At 46.7% G+C, this 19797-nt stretch overlaps 5 protein-coding genes across 5 annotated transcripts; 1 reads left to right on the top strand and 4 right to left on the bottom strand.

The window, feature by feature from the left end:
- Positions 1-30: 30 nt before the first annotated feature.
- BDBG_01189 (uncharacterized protein) lies at positions 31-1682 on the top strand. The gene is made up of 2 exons (XM_002628235.2): positions 31-716; positions 865-1682. Exons 1-2 carry the CDS (start codon positions 531-533, stop codon positions 1225-1227), a joined length of 549 nt encoding a protein of 182 aa, XP_002628281.1. The 5' UTR covers positions 31-530; the 3' UTR covers positions 1228-1682.
- Positions 1683-3058: 1376 nt separating this feature from the next.
- Positions 3059-7407, bottom strand: BDBG_01190 (uncharacterized protein). The gene is made up of 4 exons (XM_002628236.2): positions 5782-7407; positions 5421-5605; positions 4827-5355; positions 3059-4715 (listed from the first exon to the last, which is right to left on the bottom strand). The coding sequence occupies exons 1-4, from the start codon at positions 5888-5890 to the stop codon at positions 4030-4032; spliced, it is 1509 nt and encodes a 502-aa protein (XP_002628282.1). The 5' UTR covers positions 5891-7407; the 3' UTR covers positions 3059-4029.
- A 2318-nt stretch (positions 7408-9725) lies between these two features.
- BDBG_01192 (gluconate 5-dehydrogenase) lies at positions 9726-13461 on the bottom strand. The gene is made up of 5 exons (XM_002628238.2): positions 12310-13461; positions 11586-12129; positions 11333-11402; positions 10821-11246; positions 9726-10691 (listed from the first exon to the last, which is right to left on the bottom strand). The coding sequence occupies exons 2-5, from the start codon at positions 12049-12051 to the stop codon at positions 10511-10513; spliced, it is 1143 nt and encodes a 380-aa protein (XP_002628284.1). The 5' UTR covers positions 12052-12129; positions 12310-13461; the 3' UTR covers positions 9726-10510.
- A 156-nt stretch (positions 13462-13617) lies between these two features.
- On the bottom strand, positions 13618-17343 carry BDBG_01193 (3-methylcrotonyl-CoA carboxylase alpha subunit). The gene is made up of 5 exons (XM_031720231.1): positions 16571-17343; positions 16268-16466; positions 16026-16123; positions 14320-15955; positions 13618-14133 (listed from the first exon to the last, which is right to left on the bottom strand). The coding sequence occupies exons 1-5, from the start codon at positions 16753-16755 to the stop codon at positions 14059-14061; spliced, it is 2193 nt and encodes a 730-aa protein (XP_031576319.1). The 5' UTR covers positions 16756-17343; the 3' UTR covers positions 13618-14058.
- Positions 17344-19797, bottom strand: BDBG_01194 (uncharacterized protein). Its single transcript, XM_002628240.2, has 2 exons — positions 19210-19797; positions 17344-18986 (listed from the first exon to the last, which is right to left on the bottom strand). Exons 1-2 carry the CDS (start codon positions 19288-19290, stop codon positions 17652-17654), a joined length of 1416 nt encoding a protein of 471 aa, XP_002628286.1. The 5' UTR covers positions 19291-19797; the 3' UTR covers positions 17344-17651.

Here is a 19797-nt window from a genome sequence, read left to right on the forward strand (position 1 = left end):
AAACAAGGGGGGATTTAATATCCAAGGCCTAAAGAAGAAGAAGAAGAAAAAAAAAAAGAAACAGGAGAAAAGAGTGCTGCGCACCTTATTTCCCTTCTATACGAAAACCAACTTTTCCGCCTAATAGCAACATCGGGACATCGACCCATACATACACGTTCATACATACCTGCGAAGGTATCCATAAACAATCAGCAAACCATTCACTCGGGCACGAAATCCAGGGACAATAGCCCATTCGCTTTGCATTGTGGGGAAGATTCCAGCAAGAACACCCGCAGCTATTAAAGAGATTCCCAAGAGGATCAAAAAAATAGCCATTCACCCAGGCGATTGAAGACCCCAACACTGTGTATAAAGCACGATACTTCCAGGTCTTTATTCCTCACACCCCTCTAATACGTTCTCAAATCAACATCGCACCGCGAGAGCAGGGTCTGGAACCACAGAGAGCTCCACTACCTACCCCGTCCATCAACCCATCAGCGCACTGTCGAAAAAGAAACCCACCACCATCTCGAAGGAAAACCATGACTATCAAAGCTCTCATCCTTGACGGCGTCCGGAAACGCTACAGCGTCGGTTCCACAGTCGGCACGGTTGTCGGATGCTCGCTCCGCTTCCTACAGTTTGTCTTTGCCATCGCTGTCATCGGCCTGTACGCGCAGGACCTTGTCAAGCAGCGCAAGGATGGCGGTGGATATGACCCCAAATGGGTACGTTTCTCCCACCTCCCCCTTTTCCTATTTTTTTTTTTTTTCTTCGATATCATATCTAGACAAAGACATCTATCTACCTCTCTACCTAGGGGTAGATAGATTCCTCTGACCCTTTCCTCCGCTAACATGCCAAATCAAAAAAAAGACCTACGCCACCTCCCTCGGCACAATCTCCTCCCTCTCCGCCGCCGTCTACTTCACAATCCCCCTCGTCATGCCCGCCTTCTCCCTCCTGCCCACCGTCAACCTCCCCACCCTCGTCTACGACAGCATCCTCAGCATCCTCTGGCTGACCCTCTTCGGCATCTTCGGCAAACTCTACATCACCCGCGACGCGCCGGAGGGCCACGTGGATACCATCCGCATGAAGCATGCGGTCTGGGTGGATTTGGCGAATTTGGCGCTGTGGACGGCCACCGCCGCCTGGGCGGGTGTTCGGTGGTGGAAGAGTGGAAAGGGGCGGAGACGGGAGGAGAAGGAGAGTGAGAGTGAGATGGGGGAGGTGTGAGGAGGTTATTAATTGGATGCTCGCTTGTGTTTCGCTTTTGTTCTTTTGTCTTGGGTTCTTAGTTTTTTTGGAGGGGGTTCGGCTGGATTTTTGAACTGCTCTTGTTATTGTTGTTGTTACCCACTAGCTCTTTTTTATTTTATTTTTTATTTCTTAATTTTTTTTAAAAAACCTGTCCTTGATTATCTGGCATACTAAGGGCGTGGGAATTGACTAGGTAACTAGGTCTAACTACTGTCTGTATTATGTTATTTTATTATTTTCTGTTTCCCTCGCATTTCCCCCTCCCTTTTAACTACGTTCTCCCAACTGGTTATTTTCTTTTTGTTTGTATCTGGGTCTGTTATTGGACCCCTTTTTTCTCTTTTCAATTATTACCCATTTGACAGGAATCATGGGCCTATATTCTTAAAAACTTAATATGACAGACTAGTTTTGTCTTACGAACGCTTGACTGGATGGGATGATGGATGATGGATGATGGTGCTGTCCCCCCCCCCCCTTAAAGTAGGGTCAGGTCATGCGGCGCAACATTATAAAGTGTCCTCACCCAATAAATAAAAATATCTTAATGCACACGAGTCTCTGTGTACAAAGACATTGCAGAGCTAAGCTCAAAACAGAAGACTCTGCAAGATTGATTTTACAGCTTATTAATAAAAGAGATAGAACTGTAACTACAGTGAAAGCATGTCTCTAAAGATGAAATAAGATTGACTTGAGAATGAGTTAAATAATGATATAGATAATTGATGAAAGACTGAAGAGAGATCTGCAGAACTGAGAAATGAATTAATTATCAAAGATAATGACTGCAGCTGTTTTCTTAATTAAGTTAAGAATAAAGTTAATAAGAGATATTCTCTATAATATCTGATAATACAGTAAACTCTTTGAATAATAGTTTTCTTTTTATAGACTACTGTTAATGAAGATATATCAGAACTATGAATCTCATAGTAATAAAACTTAATCTCAGATAATATATCTATTTCAATAGACTATTCACAGACTGTAAGAAATCTTACTTCTTACAGATTCTTTATCTCTATTTTCTATCTCTTATATAATTAATAGAGTTAGTAGCTTCTGACTACACTGTCTATACATAACTATATAGACTGAAGTTCATGAATACTATTTATAACTCAGCTTGAATACTATTATATATTTAACTTCTATATTTTATCTTTCTATCATGAATACTTCTAGTAGTTAATAGTATATATTATATCAAGCTGTAAATATCTGAATAATTGTCTGTAAGCATTTATTCTTACACAGACTTAAGAGACTACTGTTAATTATATGAAGTATTAATATATCTAGAATAATAGAGAGAGTTCAGACTTATTTATCACAGAATCTGTAACTGTAGAAGAATCTGATTTCACTGTATATATTTATTTACAGTTCTACACAGTGTAAAGAGATAATCAGTGATAGAAAAGATATAATAAGAGAAGATTATAATGCCTGAGTTCTCTGAGTGTAGTATTGAAGACAGACAGCTGTAGAAGTAGTAGAACTGTAGAATACTGTAAAGAAATAAATTAATCAAGAGACTGATTTTATAAGCAGTGAACACAGGCTTTTGACACATTATTCATTCTTGAGAATCTATGAGAGATGATTGATCAGATGCATTATCTATTCAAGAATCTGTACAGAGTAGATGATATGATAGTGCAATGTCATGGGATTGCGCTTCACTTAATTCTACACCAATCAGTGGGCTGTATTCGCGCCAAGAACCCCAAAAAGGAAATTCTCCACTTTTAATGACCAGGGTTTTCATCATATATTTGCTTCGCTTCGCTCCGCAAATAATATAATGGGGTATTTTCATCACCTGCCATGCACAAATTCTATGGTATTTCTATCGTGTTTAAATAATATAATATAGTAGGGATGAAGCTGGAGGAAGGAAGGGCTCAGGCTGCTGCTATCTCCCCGTATTTAAGCCGCCACACCACCACACAACCAGCCAGCCATCCAGCTAGCAAGCCAGTGCAAGGAAACGACAGGAACGGTTAGAGTAAAATGCCTAGGAGGACTGAAGTAGTAGGTAGGGACGGGTAGAATGGAATCGACGGAGGTCAGGCGCTCTTTTATAATTATGTTATTATATTATAATCTCGTTCTATGAAAAGCTCTTTTTTTCTTTTTTTTTTTTTTTTTTTTTTTTTTTGTCTTTCCAGTTTGGTGAAGAGATTGAGTAGGGTATATTATATATATATATATATATATATACGCTAATTATATGATTATGATGAAAATTGTAAGGAATAGGTCATCTACGCAGTGCCCAGGTTCCCTCCCTCCCTCCCTAGTAAGTAAGTAAGCTGAGCGAAGATATCAGGGATTGAGGGGCAGATAGATCTGATCTGCATCATCCCCTGCTTGCTTCGATTGGAGGTTGCCTTTTTTTTTTTTCCCCTCCTTTGCTGCGTTCAGGGGTTTATCGGTGGCGTGCGTCGAGGCCGGCTAGCTAGATAGATAGATAGGCGAGCTGGAATGATTGGAATCCTGGCCGGCTGCGAGGTTTGGTTGTGTCTAATCCGCATATTTTTCTCTCGGGGTCGAAGGCGAGGGGTTGTTTTCATTTTTATTCGAAACTTGAGGAGAGGGGGAGGGAGGGAGGGGGGGGGAGGTAGGTATGGATGACTTTTTCATTCGTCGCCGCTGCGCACCCCCAATTACCCCCTTCACCCCGCCGGTATTTCACACTCGTTTCCCCTGTTTCTGCATCGTCGCACTCAACTTCCTCTCCCGCTCGATCATCTCGCTTAACTGACTCTGCTACTGACCCAGCGATGGTCTGCTGGATGCAGGCACGCCGTGCTGATGCGGCGGCTGCGCCTGTGATGTGGATGGCGAAATTGAATTCGCGGGGTCATCATCGCTGTCGATATCCTCCCACTCCCCGTCCTCGTCGTCCTCTTTCTGGACATAATCAACCACGACTGCTTTGGTACCGGCACCATTGTTCCGGAACGGATGTTGCTTCTGTGCGGAGGAATGGCCTCCTCTTCCTTCCTTAACCTTTCCCCGGCCTCTAACCGCTTGGACACCCATAACCGGCCCTACGTCGCCTGATGATTGAAGCTTCCGAGAGCGCACGGTGTCCGGGTTTCCCGAGACGACGGTTGTAGCGCTTGCCTTGATATCGGCTTGTGTTAGCAATGAGCTGCCTAGGTTAGTGAACGACGGGTTGCGCGACTCCTGTAGCCGTTTTTCAACAAATCGGGAACGGAAATCCTTTTCTACGAGGGAGACTTTGGATGGTTGCGTCGGTTGCGAGGTCGGGGAGCTATTGCTCCGCTTCTGTTGTTGCGCATGCTGCTCGTGGATAGGGTTGGCTGCTATAGCAGCAGCAGGATGTGACGTGGGGTTTGAGGTTGGGCCTGGTCGTTGCATTGCTGGGCCTAGCCAGGGGTATGGCCTTGAGTTGGGGGTAGGGGTGGGGCTTATGGAGATTGCGGATTCTAGAGATATAGCAGGCATTTTGTAATTAGTATGATATCTAGGGTTGGGCCTGTATAAATAGTTTCTGTAAAGCAGAGATTAAGAGGGAGAAAAGTAAAAGTTTCTCCCACCGTTGGGTATGGGATATATCTGCCGTCTAGGTGCTGATGGGCCATACAGGTCGGGTGAAGCTCTGGTTTCCCCGGAGGATGCGGGGGTAGGCGAATGTCTTGTAGGTGGGGGATCCAAAGGTGGCTGAGAGATATTTTTCCGCATTGGCACCGGCTCCGGTTCCATAGAAGTTATATTTGATGCAAAAGTCGCCTTTTTCCTTCGTGGCTTCTCCGACACGGATTCTCCCAGAGGGTCTTCGAAAACCGCAGTCGGTGATATGGACAGAGATGTATTGCTTCCCGTGAAACGATCAGTGGCACCGGCCGTAGAAACTCCGGGAAGCCTCTGGGCATCGTTGGAAGCCTGTCGCGGCTTCTTTAAGATAGAAGGTAGTAATGGCGCCCGAGTTGCATTTACCGAAGGTTTTCGGGATACATTTGGAGTACTTTTGCAACTAGTTCCCGTTGGGAGCTTCTGCGGCTGGGCGCTCGAAGTAGATGGAACCGCGCGCCGTCTTGATTGGATCCGCGGTATCGAGGGTGAGATCTAATAATAATATCTATCAGAACGAGATCTCCCTTAAATTCATCTAGCCATGTGGATGAATGTACTTCTCTTAACCCGCCTGGACCCATTCTGGTGATGCTCTCTCCTTCAGAAATATGGAGGAAGAGGCCGGCTAATGTAGTACCTTGTATAGTACGTAGAATGACATTGTTGCTCCATATTCTCCAGAATAGATTTTCCAATCGCCTTCCTTCATCTGCTTTCATCGTAGACCTGTTTGTGGTGTAGACTACATTGAAAAAAAATGTTAGAATATATATATATACAAGAGCTTGCTGTCTTCTGCCATTGTTTATTCGCGGATTGCTTTTTCTCATTGTGTCTTAAACCAAAACATAAATATCTTCTTTGCTTTGTGGTGGTTTTCTTTCGAGAGCATAGACAAGGGGAAGTAAGTATCCTTACCTCGCCATAGTTTTGCAAGATCCTCAGCATCCACACCGCCAAAGCTCTCGATTTCGGAACTAATGCGCTCGGAGTGTAAGACGATGCCTTTAGGCAAAGCTTCTGTCATTGTAACTAGCCACTAAGAAGACAAAACCCGCCAAAACAGATTCGCAAAATCCACTTCTTTTCGGATTGACAGCCTTGGAGCTGAACTCTCTTCATCGAAAGAGGAATAGGCAAAATAAAACGAGCCGTCACAGCACACAAACACGGAAAAGAGAGCAGTAAGTAAAGGAAGAAGAAGAAAAAAGAAAGAAAGAAAAGTTAAGTGAGCAAAGAGGAAGAAATAAAATAAAGTAAAGTAAAATAAAATAAAATAAAACAGAAAATCTCAACAACAGACGGGGAGAGCGGGATAATCGCCACTGGTCAGCTGAGCCTCATGGTTCAGCAAGGGCACTAGGCGATGGAGGCAAAGCATTCCACAGCCGGGCACATGCAACGGTCCAATCTGTAAGGCGTGGACGACACAGACGTGGGAACAGGCAGCATACGGTCACATCCGGTCACACAGGGGCGAGGAGAGGAGGAAAAATCAAAGGGAGTTGGAGTGGACAGAGAAACAGCTCGGCGTAGGAGGTGTTTGGGGATAAATAGGTAGGGAATCCGATTGGCTTCACGTGAGCCTGTCCAGGTGACCGCGTGGAAGGGGCGCCTTTTGCAGGGACTTATGAGATAGAGAGATGGGATAGAGACAGAGAGAGAGAGAGAGGACAGAGAGAGAGAGAGACCTAGCTAAAAGGTTAGACAAAGGAACAAAAAAGACATGCGTGTTTGTTGTTGGAGTTATGGAAGATGAAGAGACAATGTGATTTGTTTATTATTATTATTATTTTTTTTTTTTTTTTTATCGCAGTTGTCGGTGAGCTTCGATCTCCTGGCGAGCACACTTTCACTGAGCGGAGCCGGGAGGACCGACCCCAGCAACGAACGACCTTGGAACCTAGCGGAGATCAGAGATGAATGAGCGGTAAGCTGAAACAAAGAGCGCCAGATCAGATCAGACCATCAAGTGGCAAAGTAGTTAGCGGTAGAGAGCGAGCGGGAATGGCGAATATTAGCCTGGGGGGGGGGGAGAAGATGAAAGAAGATGAAGACAAGGTGAGGTGAGGGCGGGCGGAAGAGTCGAGGAGTCGAGATCGAAATCAATAATAATAATACGGCCCAAGCTAGCAGCTAGTGAGCTATGTAGTGATGTATTTATTTATGTAGGTATTTATTAGTTGGCGGGTCATGTGGCCTGGTGGCAGCGGGCGAGCAAGCAACAATAATAATAAACAATACGGGACGAGTCAATCATCAATCATCAATCAATCAATACTGTAATAAGAGAACGCCGGACGATGGCAAAGGACTCTCACGGGGGATAATAACGATAACATGCAGGAAAAGAAACATGGCTACCTTAGTTCTATGTCTAATCCAAGCATCAAAGGGGCAAATAATCTGGGGAAATGGCGTTATTATTGTGTTGGGATCTCTTCCCTGTGTTTTGTATCACTGACATAATAACTACGGATTAATTACACCCGGGTGTGAGGCCGATGATGATGGTCAGTAGCATCTTAACCAATGAAAGTCATGGTTTAGTTATCCAAAAAAAAAAAAAAAAAAAAAAAAAAAAAAAAAAAAAAAGGCATCAATCTTGCTTGGTCCTCTTTTGTTTTCCTCCCTGGGCGAAGTGTGCTCAACATCTTGCTCTTTCATCCGGGGGATCCGGGGATCCATAATTATTAGTTATATGTAAATCGACGGGAGCAACGGCTGCTGGAGACCTAGGTGGATCCGATTAAGCAGTCTGGACTCTAGAGTGAGTGAGTCTAGAAGGAAACCAGCAGGACGACGCCTCCGCAAGTGCTGTGTCTCTGTGTGTGTGTGTGTGTCTTCGTCGCTTAGCAGCGTAGGTAGTTAAAATAACGTACTGGTTATGCAGAATTTTCCACGTTGCTTCTAGAACAAACACTCACCTCCCCTGTCCGTTTGTTGTTTCAGTCAGTCAGACCGCTGGTTGGGGGGGGGGAGACACGCCGTAAGAAAAATAGAGGAGGCTTGATTACTCTTGCGTGGTAGTTAGCTAACTGGTGAACCATTACGGAGTAATCCTGGGCGTTGACATCCATAGAAGGTGGCGAGAAGAGTCAATGAGGAGATAGATATAGGCCATGGCAACTCACTCAAGCAATGCCCTATTCCTCCTATCTCCTGGTGGTGACCTCTCCTGTCCGCCAGATCTCTCAAATTCCCGCTTTAGGTCCGGAATTCAGTTCTCTAATAACTACCTCTCTCGCCTTTTATGTACTCCGTAGTAACTTATGGATGGAAGATCGTGAAACGAAGAGAGATGTAAAATAGCTGCCATTGTTATTTCCGGGGCAGGCAGCGGGCGTAACCCATTATTATTGATGTTCTTGTTGTTGTTCTTGTTGTTGTTGTTGCTGTTGTTGTTGTTGTTGTTGTTGTTGTTGTTGTAACTCCGTCTCCTTTCCGTGGTACGCATAAATACGGGGTTAGTAATTTCCCAAGGTTCAGTCAGACCTTGCTGGCCCTTTGCACCCAACCAACCACGATCGATCTGTGCTGAGTCGACAGAGGTTAACTACATCTTTTGCCCCTGACGGAAAACCTAGGCCTCTTATTAGAAAGAGTGCAGCATTTTAAACCCTCCATTCCAATCCCCCAAGATACTAACTTACTGGATTAGCCCGTCCGGCGCTGCCGAATAAGCTGTCCCCGTAACTTGTCATCCACATAAGGATAGTAGGAGTAATGCATCACTGACCCCCCCCATCCCGTGGGTTGGAGGATGCATCGGCAAGATAAGCTTAAACTCTAAGTTATCGATTGAGTGGATCCGGACCGTCCCGCTGCGCTTCCCGCAGTTTTTTATTTATTTATTTATTTATTTATTTATTTATTTATTTATTTATTTATTTATATATATATATATATTTTTGACAAACGGCGAAAAAGAGCATCATTCTATCGACTGCACATCAGTTGGTCAAGTCGTCATTATTCTACCCTCCCTACTCCGTACATAGACCCAAGCTACGGCTTGAGAGGAGGTTGAATCTTCAAGGCACTGTCCGTTGCTTCCCTGAGTAGACTCCATCTCCTCCTCCTCCCCCTTCTCCCAAGCAACTGGATTTCCTGTTTCTACTAGTTAACCGTAGTCTTGGTGTGAGAGAACTATGTGTATGTACACAGCATATCTCCTGTATTTAACCCCATTCAAACTCTGTTAAAGTCATATACCAACTGGCAAGTACAGAACAGTTAGTTAAAAAAAAAAAAAAAAAAAAAAAAAAAAAAATCTAGTACAGAAAATATTGATCTCGTCTAGATCCCCGCTAAATGCCTCGGCACAGTGGGGCCCCCGGTGGGGTTGCCACGACGCCAAGCATTTAAACATTTGCGATGGAGATATAAATTTATTTGGCTCATTCCTGTTTGTTTGTTTTTTTTATTTTTTTTTATTTTTTATTTATTTTTAACAGAAAGCCAAGGCAGGCTGTGCAGCATGGAGGAATAATAATAGGATACAAACAAAGCCAGCAAAAAGAGACCAGGCGGGAATTCCAACCCACTCTCCACCCATTGCACGTGGCACGTCCGGCACGTCCGGCACGTCCAGAGACATGGAATAATGTCGAAATGGGAATTGTATCTCCCCTCTCGACAGGACCCTACCTGCCTGCCTGCCTGCCTGCCTGCCTGTGATGGATCGAGACGGTCGGAGAGAAGAAGATGTTCGAGTCGAGAGGGAAAATCGAAGGGGGGTCAAGGCCAGCCAGCCCAGGGAAACCACTATTCTGTAAACCCCCCCCCCCGGCCCCCGCCCAACCTTGGTCCCATCCCACCCACCCATACCATACCTCACACTCGAGATAAATAAATACATGTATGTATGGATGTATGTATGGATGTATGTATGGATGGATGTGTGCTTCTATCCCCCACTGTCAATTGCTGTTGTTGTTGTTGCTGTTGTTGTTGTTTTCAAGGGGGCAGCCAGGGTATGGAAAAAATTGGGTGGTGGAGAATAAGGACTTTTATTATTATCCAGTTTTCAGATTCATAGGAATAGGTGTGATATATATATATGTGTGTATGTATACCCGCTCCACTGCCTTGTCGCGCGTGGCCTGCTGCTGTATTACTTCGGATCGATGGGGTTGAAAACACGCGGCAACATATAGGTGTGAGAGAGAGGGAGAGAGAGAGAGAGAGAGAGAGAGAGAGAGAGAGAAGAGAAGAGAGAGCGTGGATGGGAATGTTAGCAATGTTATCAAGGAGAACAAACATGCAGCTATAATACATAATGAATAAAGCAACGGTGGTGATAGATCAATGAGAAAGTACTAATAATATATAGAAATAGTAAAATAGTTAAACAAATACCCGCCGAGAAAAAGTTCATGGAGAGGACAATAAAAAAAGATAAAAAGATAAAAAAGATAAAATGGAGCAAATGGTCTAGGGAAACTCGGAGCAGGCGAAAACAAGCAAGCCAATGAACATACGCGTGCAAAGAAAAAAACACATAACAATATTAAATAATTGACATCGATGTTCCCCACGCGAAGATAAAACTATAGGGGCAAGCAAGTGGGAAGAGAAAGAAAAATACACGAAGGGTTTGGCTGATGAAGAAGAAAGTCCCAAAAATTAATTTCCTTCTCCTTTTCTACGTCAGGGTATATCCACCATCGACTCTGAGATCGGCACCGGTGACATACTTGCTCGCGTCGCTGAGGAGGAACGTCACGGCGCCCATGAGATCCTCGGGCACGCCCATTTTACCCTGTGGGATGAGCGAGGTCCATTGGCGGTTGAGCTCCGGGTTGTCGTCGAGGATTTTGCGTGTTCTATGATTTGTTAGTTTGACGATTTCTTTCTTTTATTTCCTTTCTTTTAGGGACCCCTCCCCCCCCCCCTTCTTGGAAGGCCCTTAGGGGGGTGAGTATTGAGACAAAAATAGAAAAACCAAATCTTACAGCGCAGTCAACATATACCCGGGACTAATACAGTTAACCCGAATATGCGCCGGCGCCCACTCCACCGCCAGCGACGCGGCGAGGTGTCTAATCGCGGCCTTGGCAGCATTATACGGCGCCTGCGGCTGCGGCACGTTAACAATGGACCCGGACATGCTGCCGACCATGACGATGGAGCCCGGCGCCTTGCGCTCCAGCAGGTGCTTGGCGACGCCGACGGCGAACAGGTAGGAGCCGTCCACGTTGACGCCCCAGAGCTTCTGCATGCGGTCGTACGGGTAGGAGATGGCGTCGAAGTTTTCAGTGAAGCCGGCGGAGGTGACGAGGTTGTCGATGCGGCTGTGGGAGGCAAGGATGTTTGTGAGGCACTCGTTGACGGAGTCGGGGTTGGCGACGTCGGCGTAATGGGCGGTTATTTTGGGCATGCTGGTTTTTTTTTTTTTTGTAGGTTAGGACCAGGGGAGTTTGATATATATATCGTGGGGGCAGGGGGCAGGGGAAGGGGGACATACATTTCAATGCCTGGGTTTTCTTCCCGATACTGCGCCACCAGCTTCTTCACCTGCTCCTCAGCTTCGTCCTCTGCATTTCTAGTCAGTATCTGATCTAGAAATAGAGCAAAGGCAGGAGTCACATGTAAATCACATGATCGACAAAGCTATCAATGATTGACAAAAATCTATCCCATCCGATACTTGATATCACAAAAAAGGAAAAAGAAAAAGAAAAAGGAAAAGAAAAAGGAAAGTTGAAATAATTGCTTACTGTTCAAGTCCACAATGGCAAGATCAGAGCCCGACGCCACGAGCGCCTGCCCCATAACCAGCCCCAATCCCCGAGCACCCCCAGTAACGACCGAGACACGACCTTCCAACGAAAAGGACGCCAGCGTCCGCTTGAAGTGCATACCACCGCGACCCTGAACGATAGGGCTGCGAGGCATCTCGTGGTCCTCGGGATACTCGACACGAACGCTCTCATCGGTCCGAGCATAGCGACCCTCGTGCTCTGCCGTCTCTTCCTTGGAAGCAGCGGTGCTGGATTTCTTGAAAGGGTCCTCGTCCTTGTCATCCCTTTTGCTTTCTCTTAGAGCAGGGGTTGTGGAGATGCAGCGGGCCTGTGTGGTGGTGAGAGCCGGCCTGGAAGAGGTGGAGCGGATAGCTGCTGGTGGCCCCTTGTAGCCATGGCTGGCAGCCCGGAGTGCCTGGCGGGCAATTGATGGTTTGAACATAGTAGCTTTTGCTTGTGTACTGCTTCTGGTGTGGACTTTTTTTTTTTTTTTTTTTTCCTTTCCAAAGGGGGTAGGTATCTGCATGTGGATATATGTCAGTAATGGGAATGCAGGGCAAATTGGGGGAGATATTGATAGGAATGAATAATTGAATAAGATTCAAGTGGTCGGGATATATATGTTGGCGAGAATTTGGAATTGGTACATAAATGCTTCTGTTGCTCATTGGTATCGAGGGATTGAGACAAAAAGACTCACCAGATCAAATTCTGTGTAGTGGTTTAATTTAACGTCTCAGGTACGGTATCACGCAACACGATCAGACAATTCAGTTTGATAATAGAGGGAATATAGAGCCGTATCAGGGATGGACAGATAAATTTTTGCAGTGATAAAACCGACCAGCTGGCAAAAAGCGGAATTTCAAAAAGATGGGGAAAAAAATAAAATAAAATAAAATAAAAGATTGGATCAAAGCCAGGAAAACGAGCGTTGTTCGATCGAAAGAACAAAAATCGAACAAATTTTTTTTTATCTAATATCAAGATGGATGTGAAGGATTCTCGCCGCGGCCAACATTGCTTGAAAAGGTAAGGGAAGGGGAAGAAGGGGAGGGAAGAAGAAAAATCTGAATTTATTTTGAGCCAACACACCAGGCAATTAATTGGAAGCTCTCTCTGGCAATAAAACCGCGACTGATCGCTGGCCACTGGGGGTCAGATGACGGCTCAACTCCAACTATCGTGACTTTTTTTTCCCCCTTTTTCTGCCAGGCGTCGTCGCAGATCAGAACTTCCAAGGGGAAGACGCGCGGGCAACGGTTGGGCTGGACCCGGGTCTAGGCTCTGGCAAGGCGGTGAACACTGGACAGCAACCACCAGAAGGCCGCCACTAACGGTCGCTACGGCGGCTGCAGACTACAGCAGTCGTGGGCCTGGTCCCAGCGGTTCTGGCTAACCTTTTAGGCTCTTGGCTGGGGGGGGGGGCGTTGGGCGTTGGACGTTGGGGCCCTGGTTTGGGGGGGGAGCATTAGGGCACTGGGACTTACGCAGTAGTCTGGGGCACTGGTAGCACTGGGAGGGTCACCAGGGCCACCACCAGGGCCACCCCGGTCCAGGGAGCTTGGGTGGGGAGCTATGGTGGGTGGTTCGGCGGCGAGATGCCCCCCAAGAGATCGGCTGAAGAGTCAGATGAGTAGCTGATTTTTTTTTATTATTTATCTTCATCACTTCGACCCATGCAGTAGAGTAGTCGCCGCTATCAATCTATCCTCCATACCCAGTCGTAATGCCAAATGCAGGGGAGGTAATCATATTTGCAAGCTCCATATAAAAAATCTCTGAAACTCAACCTTCAATCTGAATACAATATGGAGACCTTTCAGGAAAAAAAGTAAAAATAAAAATAAAAATAAAAATAACCCCACCCCACCCCACCCTCGAAGGAGAAAATATATAATGTAAATTCCCTCAGTTTCCCATAATTTTAACATTTCTCTTTCAAGATTCATACAACTCAAATATATCGAAGTAACAAAGTTTCAACCATGCGACGCCGGGTGATTGCTGCCGACAAGGCCGAGAATAAACGAAAGCATTCTCCAGTAACTAGTGACTGGACACAAAATCTTTTTTTTTTTTTTAGTTTTTAATTTAATTTATACTTTCTTTCTCTCTACTGCGTATATCTACATACATGCGATCTAATAATAACGATGATAGGATATTAATCCAAAAACATTCCTATATCCTATATACACATAGAAAAAGAAAAAAAAAGAAAAATCATATAAAAGGGCAGAACAGGCGAGTGATGGGAATCCTTTTTAGCAACGCGAAAAAAAAAAAAAAAAAAAAAAAAAAAAAAAAAAAAAAACCCTCTTCCTTCCAACATAACATGATGGGCGGCGGCCGTTCGTGATTCTCCATTCCATACAATGGCCCCGCTCACCACTTCAGCACAACGCGCAAACGGCTCAACGTATGCTGGATAATGTATGTATCATTGTTATGAAACCTTCGTGTCAGCGTCAGAAGAGGCATCCGCAAACTCCACAAGCGCGGACCCAGCTTTGCATATATCCTAATAATGCCGCGCAATTGCGTTAGTGAGAAGTTAACCTCTTTTATTTGGGATTTTGAGAGGGTTATCTAAAACGAGAAGGGAAGGTGAAAGGACGGGGTGGGGTGGTGGGGAGTTATTAAAAAAAAAAAAGGAAAAGAAAAGGGAAATAGAAAAAGGAAGAGAAAGAGGGAAAAAAAAACTTACCCCGGCTTTATGCACAACCTTCTCAATCTTCCCATCCTGCGGACTCCGAATCACAGTCTCCATCTTCATACTCTCAATAACCACAAGCGGCTGATCCTTGACCACCGTCGCCCCCTCCACAACCTCCACCCGCAAGACCTTGCACGGCATCGGCGCAAGCACGCTGTTCGCCGTATCCTTAATCCCCAGCGCCTTCTCCATCCATTTCGCCCGCGGGATCTTGAACCGGTACTGTCTCCCCCGCTGGAACGCTGTGATCGTATCCTCGTCGCGGACTACCGTCGTGTCAAGTCTTGTGTGCGGGAAGAACGAGGTGACCACGTTGGACTCCTGCTGGCGCTGATGCTGGACTTTGACGTTCTGGAAACTAGTGCCGTTCACGACGACGTTGAATGTTGCCGCGCCAGTTTGTTGTACTTGGACGTTGAAGGGCGCTGCTGCGCTGCCGGATGCCTCTGATGAGGGGTTCTGCGCGGTAGCTTCTACGAACGCGAATTGTCGCTCTTGATATGCCGGGCTGAATCCTACTGTTGTGCCTGCGGGGCCGCTCGATTTTGACTCGCTGAGTAGGCAGGACAATGCAACTTGGGCCAGAACTTCATTCTCCACAGGCTCCTTTGCGAATAGTTCTGCCTTGTGTTTATCGATATAGCCCGTTTCGACATTGCCGGAGACAAAGTCTGGGCTCTTGCATACCCGTTTCAGGAATTCGATGTTTGTGATTGGTCCCGCCACTTCATACTCTTCCAGCGCCATGGATAGATTTCGCAGAGCTTCTGTCCGATTCGCGCCTCTGACGATCAGCTTCGAGATCATAGGGTCGTAATGCGAAGATACTTCATCTCCAGCAACGAAACCAGCGTCAATCCGCACGTCCTCTGAAGCTGCAGGAGTGCGAACATGCAACAGACGGCCTGAATCCGGAACGAATCCCTGATCGGGGTTCTCAGCGTAAATACGCGCCTCGATGGCGTGGCCCTTCGTAGCCATAATAGCCTCGATCTCATCCTGCGTCAGAGGCAACGGGGCACCCTCCGCAACCAGAATCTGCCAATGGACCAGATCCTGTCCCGTAACCATTTCCGTAACCGGATGCTCGACCTGTAACCGGGTGTTCATCTCCATGAAGAAAAACTCGCCCGTGTCATTGTCGAAGATGAATTCCACCGTTCCCGCTCCCTCGTAGCCAACAGCCAACGCCGCAGACCGCGCTTTATCCCAAATATCCTTCCGCGTCGCCTCAGGCAGATGCGGGGCGGGGGATTCTTCAAGGATCTTCTGGTGACGGCGCTGGATGCTGCAATCTCTCTCGCCCAACGCAACACAGTTCCCATGCTTATCCGCAAACACCTGCACCTCGATATGTCGCGGGGTCGTAATATATTTCTCAACCAGCATCGTGTCATCGCCGAAGGAGTTCATCGCCTCCGACTTGGCTGAGATAAGCTGGTCCCGGAATGTCTCTTTGGAGCTGGCGATCCGCATGCCCTTGCCACCGCCACCCTTCACGGCTTTGATGAGGACTGGGAACTTGATCTTCTCCGCCTCCGCTTCGAGGAAATCCATATTTTGATTCTCGCCGTGATAGCCCGGCACGCAGGGGACGCCTGCTGCTGTCATGATTTCCTTTGATCGACTACACGTCCTCAAAATAAGCATGTAACCCATTGGAAGTAAATATATATATTATGCGTATGCCCACATACCTCTTATCACCCATAGCCTCAATAGCCTTAGGCGGTGGGCCAATGAAAACAAGACCTGCTTGCGTGCATTTCTGCGCAAAGGCCGAGTTCTCACTCAACTGAAAGTTTTTGAAATATCGTCAGCCCACAAATCCAAAACAAATACAGAAGCTTTTAAGCTCTTAAAAAATCCACCCCCACTGGCCAAACAAGTAAAAACGGTACAGAAAGATTTAAAAAAAAAAAAACCATTAACTACTCACAAACCCATAACCGGGATGTATGCCCTGGCAGCCCTCCTTCTTCGCAATCTCAATTATCCGATCTCCATCGAGATACGCAGAGGTGTCACCCAGATTGAACGCGAACGGGGAGCTAAGGGCGTGTTGGGCCCGCGCATCCGGGTCCGTGTAGAGAGTCGTTACTCGAATGCCATGTTGTGAAGCTGTTCGTCCTACTCGTCTGTAACATAAAAAAAAAATTAAAAAAAACAAGACGTACGTCAGCCCCGTTCGTAGACTCCCAAGAAGTGTACATGTATGTATATGTAGATAGATCCAACTCACAGCGCGATCTCGCCACGATTGGCGATGAGGATGGAACTGAGCGCCTTGATCTCGGGGCCATTTGACAGCGCGGAATTGGCACGGACTGTTGCTGCTGTTGGTTTGAGGATAGCCGCCCTTGTCCCCAGGCGGGAGGTGGTGGAGGGGAGTCGAGAGATGAAAGACATTCGGGCTGGTGTCCTCATGGATAGAATATATCAATCAAATGTGCCACCCCCCCCGGAGGTTCTATAGATATAGGAATTAAGAAAGAAGCGTGTGAAAGGTATCGTCGTGATGATCAATTGTATGCATAACATGAGGAAATAAAAAACATCAGCGTAAGTTCTCACAAGCTCTGTACACCGTCAGGATCACAGATCATATGGGATGTTGGTTTGATGTTGCAACCCGGAATCCAAGTTAAGAATTAAAAAAAAAAAAACACGATTTGTTGTTTTGGCCGATGGAAAGCGCTGGATTGGCGCGGGGGATGAAATCGGGAAGGTCAGCCGAGCCCGAGAGTTCTCCGGGGCTAAGCTAGATTTGCGGGGCCCCGTGACTCGGCAATGGGCTAGAGGGTGCCAAGAATTCCGAGCCGCGGAGAGAGGAAATTACCTAAAACGGGTTGAGAAGGACTGCGGTGTCGTGTTTGATTGGTTAGGAGGGAGGTGAAGATGCGGAGCGCTACTTCGAAACACCTCTTCCGCTGCTCCATGATGGAACTGCTACGGTTGCATTATGTAGCCTGCTCCAAAGGGAGGTGAATAGGCCGACAGGAACATTCACGGGGATAAAAAGCCTGTTGCTGTGTTGATCCACATGTTTAAATTGTGCATTGTTGTAGATGATAACAAATAAGTGATTACTTAAACAACAAGGGGCCGATAGTTTACCTGACGTATGTATATCGCGAAATCCGCATCACAGAAAAAAGGGGGACTCCCAGAAATAGAATAATAGCTGTACTCAAATCATATCCACCGCCATACGCCATGGAAGGACAAAAACAAGAGAATCTCAATCCATTTGTCCCAACCTAGTTCCACCAATCAATTCACATGTGTATCCATCCCCCTTGCTCTAAAAGCCTCTAAAAAAACTACAACTTCTTCTTCTCTCTCAAAGACCGTCGTGCCCTGGTAATAGGTATCCCCGCCTCTTTCTTGCTTTTGCCATTATCACGACCGTCACCGTCACCGTCACCGTCACCGTCATTTTCATTTTCTCGCTTCCGCCTCGTCGCAACTCGCTTCGATCTCGTCTTCCCACCCTGCTGATCTCCGTGAGCGCTATCGGGGGGACTAGACGCTTTTCGTTTCCGACCTTGGCGATGATGAGTGCGGGGCGAGCTGCCCGCTCTGGCTAGGGGTATATTATCGGTACTGTTAGTTTCGGTATAGCTATCTTGTAACAGAGTGCCGGGTTCCATTACATCTTTCCCGTTGTGCAAGATTGAGGTTGTGGGTTGTGTTGCTATCGTTGTCGTTGTCGTTGTCGCCGCTGCTGTTACTGTGCTGAGGGCGGTGGAAAGATGGCCGGAACGCTGTTGCTTGGAGCTCGCTGTTGGCAAGGATGGCGATACCAACACCGGAGGGAGTGCTGGGATTTCCTCCTGCGCTGAGGCGGACATGACGGATTTGAGATGTGATCCAGTGCGCCTATTGTGACCCTTGTCATTGGTGTTGTTGGCACTGCGGGATGGCACCGTCGTTGTCTTCTTCCGTGATTTCTCATAAATCTCCTGCTGGGATGCGGGCAGAAAAGACGGAGGCGGGGTTTTATATCCTCCATCGTCCTCGTCATCCTCACTACCATCTCCATCTCCTGCAAATTCCAACCCCTCTTCACTATTCCCCTCGCTATCAAATATAGGCGCGTTAACAACCCCACCAATTCGGGCACCCAAATTCCGCTTCTCTGTTATCTTCCTGAGGCGCGCTGGCTGTTTCCTAACAGAGGCAGACTTCGAGAACGTGGACGACGGAGGCGAGACACGGGGAGGAGAAGGAGAAGCAGACTTCTGAAGCCTTTGGCCCCTTTTCGGCTGCGAATCTTTAAATATCTCCCGCCAATTCTTCAACAGCGCCACCTTCTCGCCATGTCCCGGCTCATACAGCTCACCCTGGTCAACCAGGAAGCCGGACGGCCGCCAGAGTATGCGGCAGAAGGACTCGGAAGTGTCCTCCTCCTCATTAATGTTATCATCATTCCCGGCGCGCTTCTTGTTCTTCCTGTTCTTCTTCTGCTTCCCGCCCCGCATGCCTGTGGGGGGGGATGACGCGGTTGATTTAAGGCTGTGCTCGTGCAGAACGGACAGGTCGTCATCGAAGTACTCGTCCGTGTAGTAGTCCCAGTCCGACGCGCTGTCAATTGCATCATAAGCGCCCTGGTCCATGTAGACGGGAGAATGCATTGTGCCTTCTGCTAGATCGTCCTATAAAATAAATGAATAAAAAAAAAAAAGGAAAGCAAATTCCCTTTTTCTCCCGGAAAAGGAGGAAGGGAATTTGCCCGAGTTTTTTTTTTATCTCTTTTTCAGCTTGATGAACATATATAAAATCAACCATGAATATTTCAGGGGTGAGGAGTATGAGTATGGTTGGAGGGGCGCGTTTTGAAGGAATATAGCATGGATGGGATGGGATGACATGACTGACCGCAAGCTCTCGCTCCCCTTCATCGCCCCAGAACCAATCACCATCGAAATCATCGTCGTAGTAATCCTCGTCATCAGACATTGTTCCTGTAACGGGAGTGTTCCTTTTCTACTCTTTGATTTGATTTATCCTCGTTTGAAAAATGTAGTATGACATAAATATATCAATGTCGAGCAAGGGCCGGGAGCTGACAAAACAAAAAGAGAGCGGGGCTGCTCGTTTCAGCCAAAAACCTCAGCGCGGCTAAGCTAGATTGTGAAAGAATATCTATCTAACCGCCTCTGTGCCTTGGAAGGGTAACTGTACTTCAAAGTAGTTATGCAAAAGGGAGCAAACAAGCAATAGTGAGGGTGTTTTGTATAAAGAGAGTAGTAGTAGTAACAGCAACAGCAGCAGCAGCAGCAGCAGCAGGCAGTTGCCAGCACACGCGGCAGTAAAGGTAGATAGATAGTTCAGTAACTAACTTGCAGTGAGTTGGAAGTTGGGGGAATTCTGCTGCCAAAGAGCAACTTATAATAACTTATTAACCACTTGCTCCCTAACGGCATCCGGTTTAAGCGTAACCCCGCCACGCTAAACTTGTTCTCG

This window comes from Blastomyces gilchristii (assembly GCF_000003855.2).
Source record: "Blastomyces gilchristii SLH14081 genomic scaffold supercont1.2, whole genome shotgun sequence".
NCBI classification, from domain to species: domain Eukaryota; kingdom Fungi; phylum Ascomycota; class Eurotiomycetes; order Onygenales; family Ajellomycetaceae; genus Blastomyces; species Blastomyces gilchristii.

Bases quoted from the DNA above. Each gene is read 5' to 3' on its own strand.
- BDBG_01189 (XM_002628235.2), top strand. From the start codon at position 531: ATGACTATCAAAGCTCTCATCCTTGACGGCGTCCGGAAACGCTACAGC. The intron at 717-864 runs GTACGTTTCTCC...ATCAAAAAAAAG, and splicing joins GTGGATATGACCCCAAATGG to ACCTACGCCACCTCCCTCGG.
- BDBG_01190 (XM_002628236.2), bottom strand. From the start codon at position 5,890: ATGACAGAAGCTTTGCCTAAAGGCATCGTCTTACACTCCGAGCGCATT. The intron at 5,606-5,781 runs GTAAGGATACTT...TTTTCAATGTAG, and splicing joins TCTTGCAAAACTATGGCGAG to TCTACACCACAAACAGGTCT. The intron at 5,356-5,420 runs GTACATTCATCC...TATTATTATTAG, and splicing joins GTCCAGGCGGGTTAAGAGAA to ATCTCACCCTCGATACCGCG.
- BDBG_01192 (XM_002628238.2), bottom strand. From the start codon at position 12,051: ATGTTCAAACCATCAATTGCCCGCCAGGCACTCCGGGCTGCCAGCCAT. The intron at 11,403-11,585 runs GTAAGCAATTAT...CTAGAAATGCAG, and splicing joins TGCCATTGTGGACTTGAACA to AGGACGAAGCTGAGGAGCAG. The intron at 10,692-10,820 runs GTAAGATTTGGT...AACAAATCATAG, and splicing joins GGGTATATGTTGACTGCGCT to AACACGCAAAATCCTCGACG.
- BDBG_01193 (XM_031720231.1), bottom strand. From the start codon at position 16,755: ATGAGGACACCAGCCCGAATGTCTTTCATCTCTCGACTCCCCTCCACC. The intron at 15,956-16,025 runs GTATGTGGGCAT...GAGGACGTGTAG, and splicing joins GAGGCTATGGGTGATAAGAG to TCGATCAAAGGAAATCATGA. The intron at 14,134-14,319 runs GTAAGTTTTTTT...CGGCATTATTAG, and splicing joins AGGTTGTGCATAAAGCCGGG to GATATATGCAAAGCTGGGTC.
- BDBG_01194 (XM_002628240.2), bottom strand. From the start codon at position 19,290: ATGTCTGATGACGAGGATTACTACGACGATGATTTCGATGGTGATTGG. The intron at 18,987-19,209 runs GTCAGTCATGTC...TTTATTTTATAG, and splicing joins AAGGGGAGCGAGAGCTTGCG to GACGATCTAGCAGAAGGCAC.